The sequence below is a fragment of the Struthio camelus genome, chromosome 4 (genome assembly GCF_040807025.1).
Source record: "Struthio camelus isolate bStrCam1 chromosome 4, bStrCam1.hap1, whole genome shotgun sequence".
Classification (NCBI taxonomy): Eukaryota; Metazoa; Chordata; class Aves; order Struthioniformes; family Struthionidae; genus Struthio; species Struthio camelus.
The window spans coordinates 26,503,003-26,521,203 of NC_090945.1; the positions used below are offsets into that span (position 1 = coordinate 26,503,003).

Consider the following 18,201-nt stretch of genomic DNA (forward strand, 5'->3'; position numbering starts at 1 on the left):
CAAACTCACCTTATTTCCTTCTGTGACAGGGCAATAAGCCTTGTGGAGAGGCAATGAATATCATATATCTTCACTTAGGAAGGCTCCTGACGTCGTTTCCCCTGACGTTCCCACGGGCCAGGGAAGGGGCCGCGGGCCGGCAGAGCCAACCCTCGCCCCCGCCGGACGCGAAGCGCTGCTGTGGAAAAGGCCAGCGCCGCAGAGGGCTCCTTCCGCCCCCGTTTCAGGGGGTCGGTTTTGCTTTTGTACCGTTTTCGGCTCTCTGAGGAGTCGCTGGTGCCGCGGGAGGATTTTCTTTGGGAATCGGCGCAGGCCTGCCGCCTGGCCGGCGCTCGGGATGCTCGTGCTGAAATCAAGCCGGTGGTAATCAGCAATGCTTAATTACTCTCCCCGCTGTCTGGGCGGGAAGGTGAGCGAGGGGAGCTCGCCGGGCCCCGCTGCCCCCGTCGCCCTGCCCCGCGGCTCGCTGCGTCGGTACCCGCGGGAAGAGCGGCACGCTGGCTTGCTTCCCCGCTGAGGCCGCGTTAAGCCTGCCGGCTTCCCGGGCGCGCGCGGGCGGGAGTGTAATTGCAGCCGAGGCGAATCGATTGCAATTAACCTCGGGACTTGGCCTGGGGCCGCGGCGGCCCAGCCTCCTCCCTGGGAAAGCGCCGTCGCTGGGGGTGCAAGGCTGAGCTGAGGCGGGCGCAGGCCGGGGACGGGAATAGGGGAAGGTCTGTAAATCACGGAGAAAAACACGTATCGTCCTGAAACGATCAAATTATGAATGAAGCACATAAATCATGGGATTACACTGCTGAATTGCATCCGGAAGCATAAATTATAGAGTGAAATCCCAGGTTCACCGAGAGGTTTGCAGAATAATGAAACGGGACTCGCATAACTTAAGGAAAACGCTGTACCTCCATAAAATGCAGGCGTAAATATCCAGTCGGACCTGCACGGATTTTTGCAACGTCTTCTACCGGAAAGGATCGCAGGGAAAGGGACCGCTGGGCACCACGAGCCCCGGGGAAACCTCCCCCGCCGAATCAAACGACGACTGCACGTTAAAAAAAGCGTGTTTGAAAGATAAGTTTGACAGGAAGATAAAAAGCCCCCAGCAGGGCCGAAAGGGCTGGACGGAGAAGCCGCCGCAAAGGTTGGCGACGCGCGAGTCAGCAGCGGGGCAGCGGGAAGAGCCTGGCTGCGAGGAGGAAGGCTGAGCCGGGGCGCCGCTTCCCGTCGCCGGAGCGCCCCGGGCTCTCTCAACGTGAAAAAACCCACAAATCAGTACGCTGCACAACGGGAAGCCAAAGGGCCTCGCGGGGGAGAAAAAAGGGGGAAAAGGATACGAAGGGCCGTCGTCTTTTTTTTTTTTACCTGCTCCTTCTGCCGCGTTTTGCTCCCGTTGGTGGGTTTGCCCTGCGTCGCTCGCTGCCGGGAGTAACGCGCTCTTTAGCCCCCTGCCCGGGGCGGTTTGCTCAGAGCGGCGCGGTCAAATGGAGATCCCTGATTTATTTCTGCCAAGCTACGACCGTACCGTTGACCAAAGGCGCAGCCGGGAAGGGGCCGGGCGGCGCCGGGATCCCGCGCGGGGCTCGAGCCGCCGGTTTATTCTGGGAGGCGAGACGGGGCTTGGGGGCGGGCGAGCAGCGATGCGCCCGCGAGGGGAAAAAGTGACTCGGGGACTGCTAATCCCGGGAAGGGGGAGGGCCGCGGGCCGGCTCCTCTCCAGAGTGTGCCGGTTAAAGATAAATAAAGGGGTGAGCCCGCTAGGTGCGAGCGTAACCCTTTCCCTCTATGATCTATGCGTTTCATTAGTCGAGGTCGGCGTTGCGCCCTAATACCCGCGCTGCAGCAAGTGAGGGCGGACGCGTCTCCTTCGGGAAGGTACGCGTTTGCCCAGGGAAGGCGTGCGGCCCTCCGCCACGGTAGTCGTGCCCCTACCGGCGCGGGAGGGGGCGAGCGCGTGTTTCGGGAGCCGGCCTCCGCTGCCCGGGCGGCATCCCCACGCCGGCCTTTCGTTCAGCATCCCCGGCTGCGTGCCGGTGCGGCGCGGCAGGCTTCGAGGGGATGAGGCTTGGGTTTTGCCTGCCGTACAGCAGGCTTACGGGGGCTGCGGGCTGCCCTGCTTGCCCGCCGCTGCCGACCCCCTCGAGCCGCCGGCCGGCCGGCAGCACCGCCGCCTCGGAAACCCCGAATTTCCCCTCGCCGCCGCCCCTGCCAGCACCTCCGGCGGCGAAAGCCGGGGGAATGGTTCAGCAAAGGGGTTTCTAAGCGCTGGCTGCTCTCGCCCACCGCGGCACCGCCGTTGGCGTGCGGTGCTGCCGCCGAATGCGTAACGGCCTTGGCTACGGGACTAACGAGTTGTGTCTGAGCCTTCGTTTCAGAATCGCTTTTCGTCAATACGTTCATTTTCATGCGTGCAGCTTTACGCGGTTCGTTATGCGTATTTCCCTTTACTGACCTATTTTGCTGCACCCCGCATCTGTCAGCGGAGACGTTCCTCCGCTGTTTTAAGAGATCCTGCCTCTTCGGCGTTTCTGTTCGTTAATGCGTTCGGCAGCCGCGGTTAAAGGTATGTTTATGGCACTGGATCATTTATTTTCCTCCGTCTAAACAGGAGTTTTGAGCCTGAGGAAGACGCGAGTGACTCCGAGTTAATTAGGAGCGCCATTGGCGCTACCTAGCGACTGCTCCCGTGCCCCTTTACACCGAGCGTGCTTTCCCGTTAAAAACAACCCCCAAACCTAAACCTTTTATAGGGCGTCACGTGGTAACAGCAATTTTAAGGCAAACCGTTTTTGGGGGGAACGGGCTCGGCGCCGCAACGTGCCTGAGCGGAGCTCGCCCGCCCGCTGGACCGGGGGCCGCTCAGGAGCCGCCGGAGCCGCCCTGGGGAGGAAGCGTTTTGGGTCCGACCCGCGGCGATTTTGGGGAGCGGCTGCGTCCGGGCCTTCTGCGAGAGGGTACTCAGGGGGCGCCTTGGCGCCTGCGGGCTCGAAGGGAGGGGGAGAGGCGCCTGCTTCCTCCCCTCTTCGGGAGCGGGGGCACCGGGCACGATTTCCCTGCTCCGACGTTAAGAAGAGGTGGCGAGACCACGGTAAAAGGCAAAAACCGTGCCGGGCGCCTGCTGGCGGCTTCTCTCCCGAGCGAGGGGTGACTGATAAATCAGCTATTGATAAACCGTTCCCGCCGCTAAATCATGCAATTCCTCTGCGGTTTGGGCCGGGGGGGGGGGAGAAAAACAAACGACCCAAATTTAAACTAATCCCAGCCGAACTGCTTTGCTTTACTGGGATTCCTGGCCAGAGGAGGCGGATGGTGTAATCTGTTCATTAGCCGTGCCGCAGGGGGAAGGAGCGGACCGTGACCCACGCCAGCTTTCCCGGGCCCGGGTCCAAGGGCTTCGTTGCTCGCGGCGAGGCTGCACGCGCGCCCCGGCGCCTGCCTTTCCTCCCTCGCGTTTCGTCTGGGGCTTGCGGGGGGGCCGGGCGGATACCTGCTGATCCCGGCCTGCCGCTCGCCTATCGGCGTCTCCCTGCTCGCTGCCTGACCGCGAGCCTTTGCGTGTGCTCTGGGACAGGGTTTTTTAGTTCTCCGCGAATTGCCGTGCCCCCCTCGGAGGTTTTGCCACTGCAGCGTCACGGTTATGAAACGAAGCACAAAGAACCCTGTTTGGAAGAAGGTAGACTAAAACGTCAATTTTGTGCGTAAAATGCCTGGAGGTCTTGAAAATAAAAACTAAGAGGGGGGAGGAAAAAAAATCAGGTTATGAAGAGGCCACCGCAAATCCTCAATTACTCTGACGTTTTGGTCATCAGCTGCGACTACGAGCAGGGGGATAAATCAATTTGCAGCAGCTGCGGACAGCTAGCTGAGCGGGGGCCAGAGCAGCTGAGCTGAACTGGAGCAGCCTGGTGAAAGTTAAAAGGCCGTGATCACAGAAGGGTTTTTTGCAGGTGCGGAGGGATGAGGGGAAGGACAGGGAGGAAATGAATCCATAAAACAATATTCCAAGTTATTGTGCCGTTTTCATTAATCCAAACATATATGCGGTGCCTGATATTTGCACATTCGATATGCCCCTTCCTGTTCCCAGCCTATAAAAGTAATGCAGGTTGGAGTCGGTTGTAGTGGTCCAAACCCTGTTTGTTTGGTGCAGTCAGCTGCTTCTTATTAGAGCATGATTTAATGAGCTTGGCAGCAGGAAAAGCAGTAGTTTTATGTTCTTTTAATCTCAAATGCAAGGTAAACTTGGTTTTCCAAAATGCTAAAACCAGCTGCCATCTCTTGTAAGATTCTTGCAAGCAATAATGTTAGGGTCTTCTCAGGAGAGAAAATCTCTAGTAATAGTGTCCTGGATTTTCAAGATAAAGTATTTGCAATGGGAACGTATATTTTTAAGCACAAAAAAGAATAAACCGCGAAAGGAATACAGTGCAGCGTATTGTACGCTTGGCCTGCCTTTGGCTGCCGTTTCCTTTACTTTTTTTCACCGTATACGCGGCTAATTTAGGGGGAGCGCTCCGGAGAGTCTCCGAACTGCCTGGAGGACCAGCGCGGCTGCTCTGATTACTGCTGCTCGTAACCTGCAAGGAACGGCCGCCATTGGTTAATGATTGTCTGGCATCTGACACCGGAAACCCTCTCTGCAAATTCATTCCCCACGTGTGCCGATCGCCCTCCGTCGTAGCCCTGTGGCCACAGGGAGGGCTGAACAACATGCTGCACGCCGCCATGTAACGGAGGGTGTTTTCATGCCAAGTGATTTCAGAATACTGTTAGTGCCCAAAACGTTCCCGGCCTTAAATAACGTGTTTTCCACTCGTTGTGCGTGTAAGCGACGCTTTCCTTGCCGTAACTCAGCCTCTGGAGCAGCTAACGACTGCTGCTGCCTCTTAATACGCCGAGCGGGCCGCTGCGCGTGCAAGACACCACCTGCCTCCCGTTCTTCCCCCAAAATCAGATAGCGGTGGGACGAAAGCAGCGGCGGGTTTTCGTCCCGTGCCGGCGGTGGGGACGCGCTAACGCGTGGTAGCGTCAAGGCAGAAGGCCGTGGGGGGAAATCGGGGGGGGGGGAGGGGGGGGCGGGTGAAAACGGGCGCGCTGAGCTCCTCTCCCGCCACCCGCTCGGGGCGCTTCCCGTGGGGAGAGGCCTCGCAGCGCGAGTTTGGATTTTGAAACCTTTACGGCATAAACCAAGAGAAAAACCTGGTAAATGGCATCAGCTGTACAGAAGCGGCGAAGGGGTGTTTTGAGGGGTGGGCACAGGCCGGCCTCGCTGCTCCTCTGGCGTGCCGGGGGCGAAGGGAGGGAGGAAGAGAGAGCGGGGCCAGCGCGGGCCGCCCACGCGGGGGCTCTCGGCCGTCGCCCTGCGGAGACCACGGGTTTCTCTAGGTTCGTGCGACGTGGAAAGGACGAGGTGTCGCAGAGCTCCTTGGCGGACTGCTGTCCCACGTCGTTTGCAAGGGCTGCTCGGTAAGAAGGAAATCCCAGAGGCGAACCCTCTACGCGGGTTACTTCGTATGAATATAGTTATTAACAATTTCGACGCAGTTAGCTGTAGAGCTCACACGTTCCCCGCAGTTGGGGTTTTCACGAGAAGATTGCAGCCATCAAGGTGAGGATAAAGCAGAGGAGTTTCGGGGGTTTGGGTTTTTTTTTTTTTAAGCCGCTCAACCTCCCTCGAGAGGCTCGCGCTCACGATGGCTTTGGAAATAGCCCCTACAACCAATGCAGCCCCCTTGTAGCCCCCCTTCCGTTCGTCGGCCGTCGGGCAGCAACGCCAAGACTGCGGCTTTGATGCCACGGGCGTGTTTAAGGCTGGAAAAAAAATAGTCCTCGGCGTCGAGTCGTGACCTTAAAGGTGGGAGTTCATGGCCAGACCGGGGAGCTCTTATAAAACACCGGTTGGTGTTTAAAATGCCGTTTGGAGCACAGGGCTGCTCCAGCAAGTCGAGCTGTGTCACAGTAACCAAGCACAATCGAATCCAAGCTCCTACCTGCAATTTCCAGTTGCATTTGGATACGTTCGGGGTTGTTGTTTTTTTTTTTTTTGGACAAGCAACTGTGTCACGCCAGCAACAGAGGCTGATTAATTCAGGGGATAGCGTAATCCCGCTTTAGCCCTTACAGCCCAGTTACTGCCTGGGTTTGCTCCAAGAGAAACCTCATATAATTAACATGGCTCTCACCCTTTCACTTTTAACATGCTTCCTAATTAAGCTCTTCAGGATGCGAACTTCGCTCGCTGGCCGCCGTCGCTGCAAAGTGATTTATCCCCCGACGATGGTCACTGGTGCCAACCTCGCTGTCAGCGAAGCACGCTGAGGCATTTAACTCTTTGCATTCGCGTGTCCCTTCTCCACCCCTGTGTAAATATACACTTCTGGCACAAAAACGTAAAATTTCAAAGCCAGGACCTAAATGTTGAGGTGTGTCTTTCTGGACGTCTCTTGCACATGCATGTGTAACGGATATATGTATATAAGAAATTACAAGAACGCGGGCAAAAAAAGACATTGGCGTGTAATTAGGCTGTCTTGCCTTCCTTTTCCTTTTTTTTTTAATCCTTATGTCACTCTCTTCTCAGATTAATTAAACTTAATAGATTTAATGAAACGAAAAGGGAGCCGAGCGCTCGCTGAAGATTTCGTATTGATCTGCGCGCTGCACCCGCCTGAGCGGGTGGCGCACAGTTGCTGTCCGACAGCGCCCAAGTCCTGCGGCGATTAGTCCGCGTACGAACAGGTCGTGTGGCGGCACCAACTCGACCTATGCACGCGTGTGTGCGCCTGTATATGTACGCATAGTGGATAATTAAAAGCATAGGTATATTCACGTAGGATTTGGAGATCTTGGGCGCTGTTTGCGCAGCGGCGTTTCAGTTTCGCCGGGTTGCCTGGTGCTGCCAGGCCGCTCGCCGTCTATCGCGCCTTCTTGGGGGCACGCCGGAGGAGCCCGCTCCCACGGCAGCCCCCGCCGAGGGGCCCGGGGGCCGCCCTGACCCCCCCGGCGGGGCCGCCCGCACCGGGCACCAAGAGGAGGAGGAGGAAGGTGGGCGCGAATCCCCCCAGCTTCCTAATTGCCAGCTGGGGCTGTGCGGGGCTTGCGTGAAATAATTAGAGAGCAGCAGCTTGAACAGAGCGGGGAGGGGAGGGCGGCCGGGAGAGAGGGGATTTTTTTTTTTCCCTCTTTTTTCCTCCCTCTTTTTTTTTTTTTTTTTTTTTTAAAAATCCCTCCGGGTGGGTTTTTATCAGTCGCTATCAGCTCCCTGCTCGTTTCTGGCACGGCGGCGGCTCTGCCGGGCTGGGGGAGGGGAAGGAAGGTATTATATTTTAAGGACACAAACGCAGCCACGGAGAAACAGGAGGAACCAGCCTCAGCGCGCGAGATGGATGGAAACAATGCCCGAAATAAATCCAAACTGTTTTATTAAAAAAAAAAAAAAAACCAACCCACGAGGAGGAGGGAAGAAAAATCGACTTTCTCCTCTTCCTCCTTGTTTTTCTTTTCTTTCTTTCTTTCTCTTTCCCCCTGCCCCCCCCCCCCCCCAACGCCGCTCCAGGAAGGGATAGCTGAAATCTTTCTTAATTACCGCTCGTTTCGCTGACAGAATTGTAATTTATCATTTAGGTGTAATTTGACATACGTTCACACCTTTGCCATTTCCAATTTCCTCCTTCAGCCTAATTGCGCGCCCGGCTCGCCCGCCACGCGCCCCTCGGGGGATTAATTCCCGCTGTCTGTCTGCCGCCGGCCACGGCCGCGATGCCGCCGCCGCCACCACCCGCCCCGCTCTTCATCGTCCGTCCCCCTTTTGCCACTTTCCTGTGTTTTTTCTGCGTTGGCAGCCAAGGTAGAGCAGGAGCCCGAAAAGGCCGCCGAGAGAGGCTGCAAAAAAATTCCCCAAACGTTTGTTTGTTTTCCCAGCGTCTTTCGGTGCCTTGGGTACGCGCAAGCGAGACGACACCCCGAAAACACGGCACCCTCCGCCAGGTATTAATGCCCAGCCCCAACGGGCCGGCACCCCTCGCGCCGGGCCAGGCGGCCTCGGCGGCCGCATCGCCGTGGCAACCGCCCGAGAAACCCGGCCGGCGGCGGAGCGCGAGCGAGAGGTCAGCGCGTCTTGGCGCTCTCGAGTCGTGAAGGAATTAATCTCCGAGCCGAGGGAGGCTGGAGGAAAAAAATAAATAATTAAAATAAAATAAAATAAGCCCCAAAAACAAAGAATCAAAAACCCTGAAAACGAGTTGCCGTTTGCCCGGCAAGCTCGCGGCATCTGGGGCGTGAGCCACCAGGTATGAGAGGGTAGGTCCCCCCGGGGGTATCTGAGGACCCCCATAGCGTGGTCGGAAAGAAATGCAGGTGGGGCTGCGCAAGACCCGTCAGGTGACGGGCGTCAGGTTTTGCCTGGGCCGCGCGACGCAGCGGCTCACGGAGGAGAAGGCTGCGCTAGAAGAGGTTAATTCCCACGCGCCTCTGTCAACCGGTTACGCTCTGTACAGGGGCGAAGGCGAGGGAAGGGCGATGCCTGCTTTTGGGCTGTCGTTCCCCCTGCCCAGGACTCGGAGATTAGATTTAGCGTTTCCTTCCAAGGATTACGCGCTGGGAAACACCCGGACCGTTTTCCGCCTGTTTTGGTACGGCCGTTGCCTCGCGGTCCGCGCTGGCCTTCGCCACGGACCTCTGCACCCCCTAAACCGCTCCGACGCCTCGTCGTGAGTCCCGTTTTGAGCCCCCTTCAATTACACGAGCCTCTGGCCGTCCTCAGCCCAGGTGCACGCAACAGCTTGAAAGCGCTCCATGTCCTGTCGGCGGCAAGATGCAACAGATGGGCGTTTATTTAGATTTCCTCTTGCCTTTCACGTCCGCTTCCTACACCACTGACCTGTTAATATTAGTTTGATGCTTACTGACTTTGTTTTTCCACACGTTGCTGTGCAGTGGGGTTTTTATCCTTCAGATTCCTCTCTCTTGCCATATACGATGGCCAGCTTTCCCGGGCGGTTTTGTTTTAACCCCAAGATTTTTCCTAAAGTGTCTGCAAACTTCTGGGAGCCAGCATGTCTCGCCCGCCTAGCTGGCAAATTATGAGAAACCTGGGAAAATGCAAAAGGCCTCAAGATGAATCCTTAAAAATGAAGGTCCTCCCAATGCTTGGTCACATTTTACAGCCCTGGTCTGAAGACTGGGATGTAAGGTGCTTATAATTCAGTATTAGATCATTGCTACATATATGACCTATTTCTTGTAGTGGAACTATTTCACTGGAAATCAATGCGCTCATTTGAAGTCGATGCTACGAGCTTTTGAAAATTCCCTTTCTTTTCCCTTTCTCCTAGCTACCAACTTGGTTTTTGTTTTAAACCTGGTTTCCTGAGGCCTCATTCATTAATAGGCAAGTAGCAATAAGTAGGTTAGGAGAATACAGTAGACTCATGCTCCACACTGACACATACAGTGCACCTCCTCCCTAGCTACGAGTCTGACTTTTCCGGGATGTGGAGCTGCTTCGGCTTACAGAGGGTCTTTAAAAATCACACATGTTTAGTCTGTTTGTGATAAGGGGGGCAAACTCCCAAACGGTGAGGACAGAGTTAACCCAGACCCAGCTGGAAGATGACCTTGGGGGTAGTTGTCCTCTACCCTACCAGCTGTGGAAAATAGAGGGGCTGACGAGGTGCAGGGGTAGGTGGGGTTCATTAAGTGAGCATAGCTGGGAAAGGGAGCCCAGCAAGGTGAGGAGGACTGCCTTGCCTGGGTGGAAAGGGAGTTTTGGAGAGGAGAAGGAGGACTCTGGAGGCAGGTAAGGCTTGGTGCTCACCTGGTGAAGGTGGGAGGGAGCTGTGGGGAGCAGACATCTCCCTGCTGGGGGAGGCCTCGGGCTGGTGGGAGATGTGCTAGGGTCAGCAAGGTGACTTATGCCATTGAGGCTTTCAGGACCTTATTTTGGAGACTGTGAGTGTGTGATAAAACCAGCAGCAGGTGATGACTCTGGTGAGTGAATCAGAGCTAGGCAGTGATGTGTGCTGTCGGTGGGGAAGGTGGAGTAAAATGGATGTGCTGAAACCTGAAGTTTGGTGGGGAGGGGAAGTTGGTGGGGAGTCTTGTAGCAGTTTATTTAACTGCTAGCCTACTACTTGGGATAGCTGTCATCTCATCAATGCTGTTTGCTCACTTTTTGTTATGGGAGTGTGTAGGAGCTTCTGTAATGTCTAGTCCCAACTGTCCTTTCACAAGCAACTCGGGCCCCTTAGCCCTTGCTGGTAACCCTCAAGTCCTCTGTGGTTTAGCTGTAGCTGTGGTTACAACCATTTGCAGCCCGCAAACGTCCCTGGGGCTTGCGGGGGTCAGCTCTGGGCACGCAACGTGCTCAAAACAGGTGGTGTGTGCAGCACCTTCCCCCAATCTTGCAGGAGAAGTTAAGGTATAGATTGAATGAGTCACCCACAGCCGTGCAAGAAGGCAATATAGCACAGTGCTGTTTTAAATTGGCTGTGGGTGGCTTTTCTTTGGTGCTCTGTTGATCGGCTCTTTAGGCTCTAGCAAAAACTTCTGTTAATCCTGGTGCTCCTTGTGAAACAAAAGAACGGGGAGGAGAGACGGGTACTGCTTGAGTAACACCGCCATGTTTGCCGTGTGCCTTCTCGACTGATAATGGTTTGGTATTTCTCTAGCTCCTACTTGAATGTTGTATAGTGCGCTTAGAGATATGTGTTTGAGACTAGGCGAAGAAAACTCTCCTTTGCGTGTGCTCAGTATGTGAGTTTGACTGGCTGCATGCCTGTCACATGAACCCCACCCTTTTTTTTTTTCCCCAAAAAGACCCCAACAGCCCAAACAACCAAATGTCCTAGCTATCTGTAAATATGTGCAATACTCCTTAAAAAATTTATTTGTAAATAATGGGGGGGAAAAAAAACCCTCCTCTGTTTATACATGGAAACAGTAAGGTGAAATATTTTGCTTTCAAGAAAGCACTTCCCTCGGTCCCTTAGCCCTCACGTAGAGATCGAACACAAACACCTTGATCCCTGAAAGCAATGTTCTGGGATGGCAAAACCAAGGTGGTGTTTTTACACACTAAAATATAGTGATCACTACTGGTGCCCACTATAAAACTCTTATATATAGAAAGTGACAAGCTATCACACTATATATATATGCATATATAAAAGTGGCAGGCCATGGAATACGATGCCTGAAGCTGTGAGCATTATAGCCCACAGTCTTTTTTTTTTTTTTCCCTTAGTGGGAAAAGTTTTCTGCTATTAGTTCAAAAGTATATTTATTTGGCATTTAGGCATGTACTGATGTTGCTCTGTTTCCTGATGTTTTTAGGGTGAGCCATGGCAAATCCTGGAGATGGTGCTGAGTCCTGGGACTGCACGCACTTGCTCCACAGCTCAAGAATCGTGGAAGTGGCCAGGGCTCACGCGGACGGACGGGCGAGCTGGCGGCAGCACCTGCCAGGTAAACCCTCCCACCTTTGAGGGCTCGCTGAAATGCTATTTCTAGCCTTGTTGCTTCCATTCCTACGTGTCCTCAAAATGTTTGAGGACAAATGCAAAATTAAAGAGGGGATATAACAAAGGATGGGGGAAGTGAGGCCGGCGGTCTGTCTAGTCCAGGGTGTTGTCCCTGATGCTAGCAGGAACTGGAGGCTTCAGGAGGATAAATAGGAGTTTCTTAAGTAGGAAAACCTGTTGTAAGATATGCCTGTCTTTGAAGGCTGGTGGTTACGTTCCCAGCCTCCTTAGATTCAATATTGGCCTGTTTCTGGTATGACTGTCTTGAAATTCCTCTGGTGATCCTGATATCTGAAAAGGTCCTTGTTAATGTTGGTGCAAGGGTCTGTGAACACCTGTGGCCGCTGCACTGTGTTGCTCTGCTGTGGTGGTGGTGGTGGCCACCCGCGCACCCTTGCGGTTCAGTGCTGTGATGGGCTCGCTGGTGCAGCACCGACGGGGCCCGGTGAAGCCGCCCGGTTCTGCTCGGCACCTGTGACTTCTGGGCCTGCAAGTTGTGTTTGCACGGAGCTCGGTAACTCGGGCGCCCGCACAGGAGTGCCGTTGTTTGGGGCGGAGGAGAGCGGGCTGATCGCAGGGAGCCGGCGAGACCCCAGGTCCATCCGCCCTGCGGCGCGGGGGCTGGCTTCTGGGGACACCCTTCTCCAGGGCTGACGGTTTTGGACGCGTGGGCTTGCCTCTGTGGGTCCTGCCTGCGTTGACTTACTTGGGATAGCCCAGGCAGAAGTAGGAGATCTGCGTGCAGGTGTCTGAGGGCACACGGATGCCAAAATAAGTATACCCACGCAACACGCTCAAACTGCCGCGGTCTCCAGATGCCTCTGAACTGCAACTCTGCTTCCTAGCATGTCCCCGCTGGCGTGGCCCGCGCCGGACAGGACCCTGCCTAGCACAAGGCTGCTTCTGCTGGGTGGCAAATAGCTACTGACAGCGGGGAGAACCACAAAAAGAAATGTGGAGGTCTCTTTTGGGAGGATTTAGGTCACTAAAGCGCCTTGGACAGCTGTCACTTTAAGCGTTAGGTTTACACCTTGCAGTTTCTTTGAGGCAAAAATTGGGGAGCACTAAAATAATAATCTGAGCAGAAAAAGAATTGTTATCAGAAAATAACTTGTAATATAGCCTTTAAAACAAATATCCTGGCTGTTCTTGTGCTTTACAGTGTCATTTCTAACTCTAAAAAGGCAGTGTATAAATCTCATGCAGTAGCTATGCATAAAAGTTCAGGTTGAGTAATAAAAGTAACAATTTTCTGTAATGATATCTTATAGATTTGAGTAAGACATGTAAAATATATTTTTGCTTTTATAGCATGTGTAAAGGGAGAGAGTATATTATATCTATAAAATGGGGATTATTTTTAAAGTCTTAATATTTCTAGAACAAAATAAATAATACTCATAATTTTCTTCTGAAAGACCAATTGCAAGCCTCATAGAAAACTCTTCAAATATTTCATATGAAAACAATTCTACGGCAGCTTTAGAGAACACATAACATACTGCCTCCTATCATCTTTTAATAAAGGCAATTCATAGGATTTCTTTTCTCTTCCTATTGCTTATCCATTGTTGCAGCCTTTCAACCAAATTCTTTGCCAGTGTAAGTGTATTACCCTTGAGAGGAAGTTGGGCTTTTATCCCCGTGATATAATTTTTGCAGCTGCCAGTTGAACATTGCAAAGAAGGGATTTTTATCTTGAAGCGCGGTGGAGGAGGGAAAACAGAACTCAAAAAGGTAGGCACGATGGACTTGCGTTTTATCTGTATGACGTCTGCAGGGGGAAAAAAAACCCACAAAAAACACAAAACCCTCTCCCAAAAAATGTAGTGTTATTGTAGGCACTATAGATTGCGTGTGAATGCAAGCGTGCCCTGACCTGCAGGCTGAGCTGAGCCACCTTCTGCCACCTTGGTGCCTCTCGGGGCCAGGCAGCCCAGCAGCACCCGGCTGAGCACCCCGGGCTGGTTTCGCCCTGAGGCAAGAAGCTGGCCAAATCGGTTCTGTGCCCCACGGCCGCCCTGTGCGCGGCTCGGTGCTGGTGTCCGGGCCCGCGCGCCCCTCTGTGCCGCCTAGGCCAGCGCTGCCGTGTTTGGTGCTCCTCCGCTCTGGTGTTCAGCAATGAACGCCCGCCTGTGTGGGTGCCCGTCTTGGTTTGCGCATCCCTTTGATGCTAAATCTTTAGGTCTAGAGCGTAATGGTATAGCCGTAAACATGTGTTTGGATGAAAATGCGGAGTGGTATGACGCGCGGGTAGTTTCCGCCTGCTTTTATTGATTTATTCAAGTCTCTTTATCTACAGTTCGGTCCCTGTGCCCAGCTCAGCTGATATCCCCATCCCGTCGTCTTTATGTAAACACAAAGTCCTTCGTGATAGACGTCTCTGTACATATGGCCAGGCCATTATACAACCAAAGTTATCTTTTAAAAAGGCTTTTCAAATGAGAAAACCTGTGAAGACCTTAAACACAAAGCATTCAAGGGCTGCTGGCAGTAGATCAGCAGCAGGCTAGCAACAGCCTAATAAGCAGGCTGCCTTTTGGGTCAACCATCAGGTCACGTTTTGGGAGAAAATCTTAAAAAATAAAAATAAAATAAAAAAATAAAAAAATTTGGAGAAGTCACTGTACTGTAATAGAAAATGCATTTCATAGTTGGTGGTATTGAGGACTTCACAGTTTAAATATTTGCTGGGTCTGTTTTTTTTTCTTGACAGTTGGCATATTTCTAAAAAGTCATTGCACATTTCTGAAATTTCATTGCACATCCATGCATCATTACCTGTTTTTTTAGAGCTCGAGGGACACAAGGTATTGTTGGGGGTTTTCTCTCATGTAGGGAGGAGGTGAGGCAACAAGGCAGAACCAAAGTGCAGTATGGCCTTTGGGAGAACAGCATAGCTCTTCTGAAGCAGAAATCTTTGGTCCAGCTAAAAGTCCAAAACAAAGGAGAATCTCTTTTCATTACCAAGGTAAAGCTAGACAGAGAAAAAGGATACAGTAAGGGAAGAATTAAAAAAGGGGGGGAGTCTGGCTATTCTTAAAACCCAATCCAAAGATGAGCAGCCTGGTGAGGAGAAGCAAATCTTCCTTAGACGTGTCAGACTGCAGTGCCAGGGTGAAATATTCCAAGAAAATGTGGTAGAGGAACATTTTTAACGGTAAATATTGGAGTTGAAGGGGACCAGTGCACCTCAAAGACAGTGATGGAGAAAGGGTGCAGGGCATGCTGAAGACCGTAAAATGCTTACCCCAAGTCTGTTCACCTGGGGATTTCCAGATTTCGGGAAAGGTTAGGACAGCAATCTGGACAACTGTGGGTGGGTGTATTTATTTATTTTTAGTCTGAGGTAGGTGGAACAAATGCTGTTAACCCTTTCAGGTTCCCCGTGCTTTCAGCTGCCAGAAAAACAAATGATGCTCAGCTGCATCTGGCCCTTGCGTGTGCGCATCTGTCTTCCCGCTCCTTGATTTCCCCGCCCGTGTTCGGATCGGGCGCCCCATAGCCCCGGCGCTCTCCCGGGGTGCGTAGGTGCTGCAGGAGTTATGTTACACACGCGCCGAAGCTCATTAATTAAATTAGAGATCCCTGACAGCGGCCGCAGTCAGCAGCCGCATCATCAATCATCGCCCCGCAGGCCGAGGCACGAGCAGCGTCCCACGGAGGGACGTTTTTTAATGTAAACTAAGGCGCGTACGTTAGCGCTGCCTATCGCAGGGGCCGGCAGGGTGGGTGGCACCGCGATGGTGGGTTTCTGTTTGTGTGGTTTTTGCGCACTTTCTGCAGGAAGCACACAGAGGCAGAGACCACCGCCTTTAGCCAGCTTTGAGTGGAGGCGCGCGTTTGCGAGGGCTGGCCGAGGGCTAGGAGTCGCTGGACGGGGGAAAGGACAGAGAAACGCGAGTCCCCGGCGTGTGACTCCCCCAGGCAAAGCTCGGCTGACAGATGATATAGGCGCTCACGCACTGTGGGATGTTTACTGTGCCCGACCAAACTTCAGACACCTAGGGCAGATGTTTGGCGTTTCATTTAATTGATTCATTAGATGGTACGAAGGGGTGAGTTGTGGTATCCTCAGGAACCAAGACAAGACCCGCGCCTCGTTCGTGGCAGCGGGGACACCTCGGTAGCACCACACGAAGCAGAGTCCGGCGGATCCCCTCCAGGCACAGAAAGCTGAAGTCCCATTATTTGCAGGATATGGGGCGCGTGCGAAGAAACTTTCCAGCCCCCTTCCAAGAGCTACGGTGTTTAGACAGTTAACCGAATAGGAGAGGCAAAGGGTAGTCGCTACACCCTCCGCAAATAGCGATCCAGACACAAGAGCAAATAATTTGTGTTAGCGTGACAAGAGAAAATGGAATGTAAACTTGCTAAACAGCCAGCAGATAGTGGCTTATGTATGTGTGTGTGGGTGGGTGTGTATTTTCGCCTTGCCCAGAGGAAAAACCTAGGCACGTTTGAATTTGGGGTCCATGTATCCTGTCAAGCACTCCCTCGCCTGCCCCCTGATAGCAGCGGGGAGAGGAGGAGAGAAAGGTTTGCAAGATCTTAACGTTTCCTGGGCCACCTTCCCTGCCTCCGTCTCTGGTATGCTACCTGCAGAGGGAAAACAAAGCTTCAGCAATACTATTCAGGCCTGTTTCATAGCGTAGGTCGCCTAAAGCAGAGCGTGGAGACAACGCGCTGTGCCAATCTCTCGGCACAAACGCAGAATCACAAAATGAACGCTCCTAGCAGTCGCTTGGAGAGCTATCGAAACTTTTGATACGTTTTTGTGCAAAGAAAGCAGTGCTGCGCCAGTGAAAATTGGCCGGCGTATGGATGATCTGCAAAGAGAAAATTGTCAGATAAATTATTTGTATTGAGTAATTTGATCAGGTCTCCTTGGAAGCCTAATGAATAGGTTATTTTCTGCAGCAGCCGCTGGTCAGGCTGTCAGACCTGGATCCGCCCGGCCTTTCTATTCAAAGGGAGTGACTGGGCTGGCTTTATTGAAGTAACTCTTTAAAAATTAAAACCGGAACAGTGTTGACAGAGAGGAAAAAGAGGGAGTGGAGAAGACAGAAAGCAGGTGGTGCAATTGTCATGAAGTCCTAAAAATTTAGCAGCAAGAAGGATAATTTTGCGAAGCCGCAGATAACTTGCCTGCCACCGGGACTGTAAGAGACCAGGCCGTCGTGGATGGCCGTGATGTAGTTCAGAGGCGTTACCTGCGTTTCGCCTGTGTTGCCGCTGGCAGGGATTTCTCCCCAGAGCTGGCCCGGGGGCCGTCGAGGGCGCCCACCCACCCAGCGCTGCCTGGGCGCCTTGCCCCAGGGCAAGCGTGGCTCGGAGCAGGGATTTAGGTAAAATAAAAGATCTCACAACCTCCTCGCAGGGGAGGAGGGTGAACCACGCTCTGCGCTCGCGTGGTGACCTGCCTTTCGCACTATTTTGGCGACCCCCACCCCCCCGCGCTTGCTGAGAGCGAGACCCCAGCAGTTTCCTGCCACATTGGCGCGGGGACGTATTTGCTGGTGGTAGGCAAATTCGGACTCAAACTTCTTTATTGGCGATGCTTGCATGGGATTTTCTCCTGCTAGAACAAAATAGGCTCAGGTAGGTGATGCTGACTGTAAAAATTAAATAAATTTAAATAAAATTTCTGGCAGTGGTGTGATGCACTCGCAAACCTCTGCGTGCCTGCCTGGTGCTTCCGCTGCCCCGTGCTGCCTGTGCCGATATAGGAAATACAAAAACAAAAGGAAAGAGCCAAATGCACATTATTATGACGAGCACTTTGGTGGGGTGACCCTCAAAGGGTGCTGACTGCTGCGAGGACCAGCTTGCTTGTGACGTTGAGGTGCTTGGTGCAAGGTGGGCATGGTCTCTTGGAGAGACCAACTCAACTTCCGCGCGTAGGTAGAGGAGCAGCGTGAGCTAGAAGGGCAACGGGGGAGCAAGAAGAAACACAGCAATGCTCCCTTTTGTTCCAGTAACTTAATCCTAGACTGAGGCATCTCCTTTCTTTTGGGATGGAGGCCAGATCTCGCGTGCTGTGTGCGTCGATGTGAACGCACTCTCTTTGGGCCGGTTGTCCCTGAACTTTGGCCGAGGGCCCCTCGTGTCCCCTCAGCCGCGGCAGCTCGTGTCCGCGGCCCTGGGCTTGCGTCGATGTCCCGGGGAAGTGCCGTTCTGCAGCCTTCAAACTGAGCTCTGGAGAAACCTGTGCTTCCCCCTAGTAACTAATTGCAAGGAGAAATCCGAGACTTGTGCAGTTCGGGGCCAGCCTCTGCTCGGTTTCTGTCCAAGGTCATTTGATATGTTGCTAGAGCATATTGTGAGAGTAGTTCACGTTTCATCAAAATTAGTCAAGTGTGCTTTTTGATTAAACTTTAATCTCTACCAAAAGTTTTCTTCATTATGAAAAAATGAAAACTTTTTCTGGTTTTGAGCCCTGCATTTTAAGTTTGTTCTTGCAATGAAATTTGAGTGTCTTAATACCCAAGAATATGTTTTTTGTTGATGTTGTTTGTGGAAAATTGTTTCTCTACCAGTTCCAATGACCGCATTTTAGTCTGAACAGAGCTTGCCACGAACAGTCGAGGTTCTCCAAAAACAGTGAGAATCACAAGTTCTGCCTCTCTCTGCTTACTCCTTTCTTCTCTCTCACAAAATCGTCTTTGATCAAACTGTCTTTTGG

The 18,201-nt window shown here is 52.9% G+C and overlaps 1 protein-coding gene across 2 annotated transcripts in view; it reads left to right on the forward strand.

The window, feature by feature from the left end:
• LOC138067160 (uncharacterized) overlaps nucleotides 1-18,201 on the forward strand; it is a 249,788-nt gene that overhangs the window by 187,360 nt on the left and 44,227 nt on the right. For both annotated transcript variants that reach the window (XR_011140888.1, XM_068941980.1), the window contains one exon: nucleotides 11,329-11,460. Coding sequence is in view for 1 of the 2 variants with exons in the window: in XM_068941980.1 (XP_068798081.1) it covers nucleotides 11,329-11,460 (132 nt within the window). In the remaining variant the exon portion in view is untranslated. The remainder of the gene's footprint in view (nucleotides 1-11,328; nucleotides 11,461-18,201) is intronic.